Below are 6263 nucleotides of genomic sequence, written 5' to 3' on the forward strand. Positions count from 1 at the left end.
ACAGAACAATACCCATAAGACCTTGAGGTTTGTGCAGTTTAAATGCAGCACAGATGAAGTGGGAGTAGCTACGTTTGGTCTTGGAGGCGGAGACTGTCATAAACTAGGACAGTCTAATGTTGTTGTTGTTGTACATACACAGTAGATTACAGTTAAAGCAACAGTGCAAATGATAAAGTGAACATTTTTATTTTTCCAAGTACACCACTTTACATCTGAAAACCCAAATTAACCCTGATCTGTCCTCAAATTATCTATTTTTAAAACATCTACTGTATTGCACTGAAATGCATTTGTATTATTTTTATTATTATTACAAAGCACATGTTTTCAGTAATGAAAAAAATAAAATTGCTTAAGATCTGCCAAATAGCAAAAGGAGTAATGTGTTTTTTTAGCATAGATTAAGTTTATTATCTCATTGGCAATTTTGTTTCTTAGAAATGTAAATCTATCCAGTATTGTGTAACATAAGACTGAATAGATTTACATTTCTAAGAAACAAAATTGCTAAAGAGATAATAAAGTTAATCTATGCTAAAAAACACGTTACTCCTTTTGCTATTTGGCAGATCTTAAGCAATTTTATTTTTATTAAATAAGAATTTTATTTTTTAAATAAGAATTGGCATGATTTTACTTGATCTGAGTAAATGCACAAAATGTAAGTATGCATATAACTTCTACAACCTGATAAGAAACAATCACTTCTGACTTTTCACTTCTGGCGTTTTTGCATAACATGTCTTGAGCAGAAGGTACATGTTGTATTTGTTCATTTTTGTGCTGCTTGTGCTGTAAGATTAAAGGTAATTTAACAAATGTTTCTCAGTTTTTAAAACTTGGTTTCACACAAAGCCAATTCTTGTTTAAAATAAGGTAAAATATGTTTTGATTGTCAAGTATCAGGAGCGTCTGATCGCACACAGCTTGTGTGGCGAAGGATTCAAAGTTATTCCGACTACTCCTTTGAGATTCAGATCATCTCTAGACACTCCTGGTGGAGTTGTGAAGCGGTAGCTCTGAAGAAGGGAGGTGAAGAACAAGAAGAGCTCCATCCTGGCCAGACTCTCTCCAAGACAAACCCTGCGTCCTGAGAGATAGGAAAAATGTGTTTAATTACAATTCAAATGTTTATTTATTCAAAACACTGGGTGTTTAGGTTTAAAAAGTACCTGCAGAAAAGGGCATGAAAGCATCTCTCTTGATGAACTGGCCCTTCTCATCAAGGAAGTGTTCTGGGTAAAAGCTGTTTGGTTTCTCCCATTCGCTTGGATCCTTCAAAACAGACGTCAGCAGAGGAACTACAGTGGTGCCCTAGAAAATGGAGAAGAAGAAAAAAAAAAACTAAAATTAACATCTAGCTGAGCACATGAATTGTATTTTCACTTGGTTATTAAAATATTTATTCTTCTTGACCTTTTCGATAAAGTATCCATTGAAGGTAACATCACAGCTGGTCATATGAGGGAGATTCATGGGTACAATATTAGCCAGTCTCTGAGTTTCATGAATCACAGCATCTGTGTATGGTAATTTCTTTCTGTCTTCCACCACTGGCTGACGTCCACCGATCACTCTGTCAATCTCCTCCTGAACTCGATCTGCACACAAATGCAATTTTTCTTTTCTTTTGGACTTGAATCCAGCACCAGTGTTGGGGGTTAAGCATTACAAGTAATGCGAGTTAAGTAATCAGATTACTGTTTTCAAGTAACTAGTAAAGTAACGCATTACTTATCAGAGGTGCTTTTTACAAAAAAAGTAATGCCAGTAACTTTGTTTTCCCATTTATTGACTATCAGCTCTCCTGTCTCCATGTTGAGAGAAATCGGGAGAAACTGCGTTATGTGTGCTGTGTAAACACGATGGTTACTGTAGTTTTAGACTCAATGTGAACATACATTTACTCATCTAACTTGGACAAAAACAGATTCAGTATTCCCCAAAATGACAGCTGAAAGGTTTGCTGACAGGTTGGTTTGAGCTGCACCCTCTGCTGTACAGTTGTGAATTTAAATATTCTTCAGCCTGAGGTTTGTTCATTTCACTTTCAGCATGTAAAGGCACATATTTGTGAAAAATATAACTTTTTTTATATTAAAAATAAACAACAAACCAGCCCATATGAGGAAAAGTAACGCAAAAGTAACATAACTGATTACATTACATAACTAGAAAAAGTAACTAAGTAATGCAATTAGTTACTTTTTTTAGGGAGTAATGCAACATTATTAATGCATTGCTTTTAAAAGTAACGTTCCCCAACACTGTTCAGCTTTGAGGAAAAACTCTTGACATTACTGTGTTTTTACCCTGTATATGAGGGTATTTGGCCATAAGCATCAGACCCCAGCGCAGAGTCGTTCCTGTGGTGTCAGTACCAGCGACAAAGAGATTTCCCACCGTCATGAGGAGATTCTCCTGGTGAAAATATTCCCTCTTGCCCAATTGCTGGCAAGCACAAACCCACAAAAGCACAAAATTATCCTTTTTACTAAAATAATGAGGAAAAATAAATTACAAAGTACTTAATTGATTATAATTCATTCAAAATTCTCAACTAAACTTGTATATGATTCAGTTCAATTATCAAAGCTGCTGATCGCTTTCTACATCCTCCTGTATTTCTATGCCACATGGTACCTGTACCTCTTCGCTCTGTTTGCGGATGAGAAAGGAGTCGACAAACCCTCTGCGGTCGTGTGGATTCAGAGTCTCCTGCAGTCCAACGATCAACTTCACAATTTGTGCTCTATTTTTCAACCAATTCCTTTCAATAATCCTTTTGCTGTTCAGGAACAGACCTAACCATGGAAATATGTTGTGCAGCTTTTAAGTATGAGAAGAGAAAGATATGCATGTATTAATGATTTTAAAAATCATTTCAAAGTCACCAAATAAGTTCTGGTTAATATATAGATCACACTTCCATACCATCATAGATGCCGATCCACTAACCCGAACATTTTCGTTTGCTCTGTCGACCATTTCAGTGAATCGAGGGTCTGTGTATTCAAATCTGCTGCCGTACACGATAGATGAGATGATGTTTGACACAGCGTAGTTCACAGACTGTGTCGTGTCGAAGGGTTTCTCTGAGAAGAGGAAACAACAAACCGTCTCTCAATGGATCTTATGAACTAAGAGCATGATTGCATGTGTGTGTCTCAGCTTGTACCTTCAAACTTATCAAACTCTCCTTTCAGATACTGAATTTCCTCTATGATTTTCTCTTCACTTCCTCTCTTGCCCATCCCAAAGTCCCGCAGGTTACTGAGAGCGAAGCGTCGCATCTCTTTCCAGTTCTCTCCATTGGAAAACAGGATCCCTGATCAGCAGAAAAACATCAGACCATGATCCTAGTAACTAGAAAAGATAAAGTCCTAATAAACCATATAAGGACTCAACAAAAAGCATTTAGTTATTCTTACCATGACCATCATTAAGCATCCTAAAACCAGGTGTAATATCTCGCTCTCCAAACTCATCCGCGTAGTTCACAAGAGCCTCTTTAACGGTTTTGTGTCCAACTAGTACCACAACTTTTTTAGGTCCCAAAAACACCTGGAATATGTTCCCGTAGGTTTTGGAGAGCTGGAGAACACAGAGAAAGACATTTACAAACAAATCTCAAAATGTTAGGTTACTATTATTACTGTTTAAATGTGTTTAAGTCAAGTTCTCGCCTCACAAAGGCTGTCAAAGAGTCTCGTGAGGTCAAGCGTCAGCAGGTTCCCCAGCAGTGGCAGTGGTTTGGGTCCCAGTGGCTCTTTGCCTTCTTTCTGAGATTTGTACTTTGAGGAAAGCCGATATAAGACCAATAACAATAGCAAAGCACCCAGTAATGTACCTGTGATGGGAAAATACAGCAGAGACTCAACAACAGCCATTTTTCAGTGTGGCACAGATGCTCTGCTGCATTCAAACCCTTGTAATACGTACATATGCATGGGAGGAGCAAGTAAATCCAGGGAGAATTCATCCTTCAAAACAAAGTAACCATGAGAATGTAGTTGCATCAGCATCTTGGTACATGGCACTCTTCAGTGAATCTCTGAATGTAAAAGGTAAGTACTAATGCCATAAAAGCAAGTATGTAACTAAAAAATAGACATAATATAAAACACCTTTTACATCATATAGAGGTAATATAATTCAAACAAACCTTTTATTTACTACGATACCATATATACAACGATATTGATTTGATTTTTGATTTCATTTATGTATTTGTTCAGATGTCTTATCCAAAGTGATTTACAATAAAGGAATAATTTATTGGCCAGGCATACTACACTATAAGCAGGTTAAACTGTTTTACTTCAACCACATGCACTCTCTAAAAAGACTTGTCAGCCAATCCAAGTTCAGCAAACCAACAACTGTAAATAAATGATTTACAGACAGTGTTTCTAATTAGCTAAAAAGTCTGGGCCACTCCCCTGACTTGTTTTCTTGGGCCATTTTTTAGGAATTAGTTTTTAGGAATATTTAATTTATGATGATATAAACATTTTTATGTTAGCATAACTCTGATTCTGCTCATTTAAACCAACGTCACTTTCCTCTTAGACTTTATCCACTATTTTTATGACTCAGTCTATTGTAGGCTAATCACACAGTTTTGAGCAGTGCTGCATGCATTCAGCACATTATAAGTGATCGTTTATAAAACATTAATCTGGGATTTGAGTCAGTTAATTCACACACCAACCTGATCTTGGATACTTAAATAAATCCAGTAATTTTACTTGAGGTTTGTTTTGTCCTTTATCCCGATTACTTCACAACTGCGACACCAAATAAAGTTAGTTTTAGGTTCGATATTACCCAGACTTCAGGTGCGTTCGACTTCATGCGGCGCCGCGCAGACCGATCGGCGGCTGACTTGAAGCAGTGCATGCCGGTTAGAAATTTAGTCCGACTTGAACCGGTGTTACAAGATTTTTGATTTCCGAGATTTTCGGTTTCAGTGGGCGGAGCATACATGAACATTCATGAGTTTCCCGCATGCTCGTGGAATCAAGTGGAACTGAGAATTTCAGTTCAGGCTCCTTGTATCTCAGCAGGTTTAATGGAATAAATATTTTTTAAAAAGGTAAATATATTTACAGTGTTGCACAAACTACATTTGTTTATCATTTCGTAAGAGGTTTTTTTTCATCCCAGCAAGCAATTTTGTGTTTAAAAGACGTCTATTAGATGTCTAAATATAGCATAGACGTCTAGGCTAAATTTGGGCTGTCAGTGAAAATCTAATAGACGTCTAATCATAGCTTCAGTTCTTTGTGCTCTTCATTTCTAGCCTGCGATGCTTTAAAACTGTGTCTGTTATTAGTTGTTATCATTTGAATACATCACTGCCTGCAACAAATTAAATAAACCTATATAAACGTATTTATGGACATATCTGTATATTTTTTTGTATACTGGTGTGATGATCCATGTCTTAACTTAGTCTACCCCGTTCAACATTCTCCATGTTGTCTGGTTGTGAATTGTCTGCTGTCTGGTTGTAAACTATGATACAATCATACACTGCTGCAAAAACATGTTGTACTACAACCTTTGGAACATAAAAAAAACCTTTTGGTGAATTACAGTAATTGTTTTCTAAGAATAATTATGTACTGTATGTACAGTAAGAGTGATATTGGCAAAATTTCACCTGTAGTAAGTCAGTATGGCCACTAGGAATGTACTACAGCCTTTGGAACATAAAAAAACACTTGGTGAATTACAGTAATTTTTTTAAAGATTAATTATGTACTTTATGTACAGTAAGGAAGATATTGGCAAAACTTCACATGTAGTAAGCCAGTCTTGTAACTACAAACGTACTATAGCCTTTGGAACATGTTTTTTTTTATGTTCCAACGGTTGTAGTACATCCCCAGCGGCCAAACTGACTTACTACAGGTGAGATTTTGCCAATATCTCCCTTACTGTATGTACAGTAAGGAAGATATTGGCAAAACTTCACATGTAGTAAGCCAGTCTTGTAACTACAAACGTACTATAGCCTTTAGAACATAAAAATCCCTTTTTGGGAATTTCAGTAAATTTTTCCTAAGATTAATTATGTACTGTATGTACAGTAAGGGAGATATTGGCACAATTTCACATGTAGTAAGTCAGTCTGGTCACTAGGAATGTACTACAACCATTGGAACATAAAAAAAAACCTTTTGGGCAATTACAATAATTGTTTTCTAAGAATAATTATGTACTGTATGTACAGTAAGGGTGATATTGGCAAA

General features: G+C 36.3%; 1 protein-coding gene across 1 annotated transcript; it reads right to left on the bottom strand.

Moving 5' to 3' along the window:
- Nucleotides 1-905: 905 nt before the first annotated feature.
- On the bottom strand, nucleotides 906-3893 carry LOC107742076 (cytochrome P450 2K1-like). The gene is made up of 9 exons (XM_016554942.1): nucleotides 3690-3893; nucleotides 3435-3597; nucleotides 3182-3331; nucleotides 2938-3098; nucleotides 2653-2832; nucleotides 2316-2454; nucleotides 1420-1604; nucleotides 1176-1317; nucleotides 906-1093 (listed from the first exon to the last, which is right to left on the bottom strand). Exons 1-9 carry the CDS (start codon nucleotides 3891-3893, stop codon nucleotides 906-908), a joined length of 1512 nt encoding a protein of 503 aa, XP_016410428.1.
- Between the last annotated feature and the right edge of the window lie 2370 nt (nucleotides 3894-6263).

This window comes from Sinocyclocheilus rhinocerous, unplaced genomic scaffold (assembly GCF_001515625.1).
Source record: "Sinocyclocheilus rhinocerous isolate Xijiao unplaced genomic scaffold, SAMN03320098_v1.1 scaffold342, whole genome shotgun sequence".
Taxonomy (NCBI): domain Eukaryota; kingdom Metazoa; phylum Chordata; class Actinopteri; order Cypriniformes; family Cyprinidae; genus Sinocyclocheilus; species Sinocyclocheilus rhinocerous.

Excerpts from the sequence above, each read along its gene's own strand:
- LOC107742076 (XM_016554942.1), bottom strand. The coding sequence starts at position 3,893 with ATGGCTGTTGTTGAGTCTCTGCTGTATTTTCCCATCACAGGTACATTA. Across the intron at positions 3,332-3,434 it reads GATGCTTAATGATGGTCATG|GGATCCTGTTTTCCAATGGA; the intron begins GTAAGAATAACT and ends TCTGCTGATCAG. Across the intron at positions 1,318-1,419 it reads ATGGATACTTTATCGAAAAG|GGCACCACTGTAGTTCCTCT; the intron begins GTCAAGAAGAAT and ends TCCATTTTCTAG.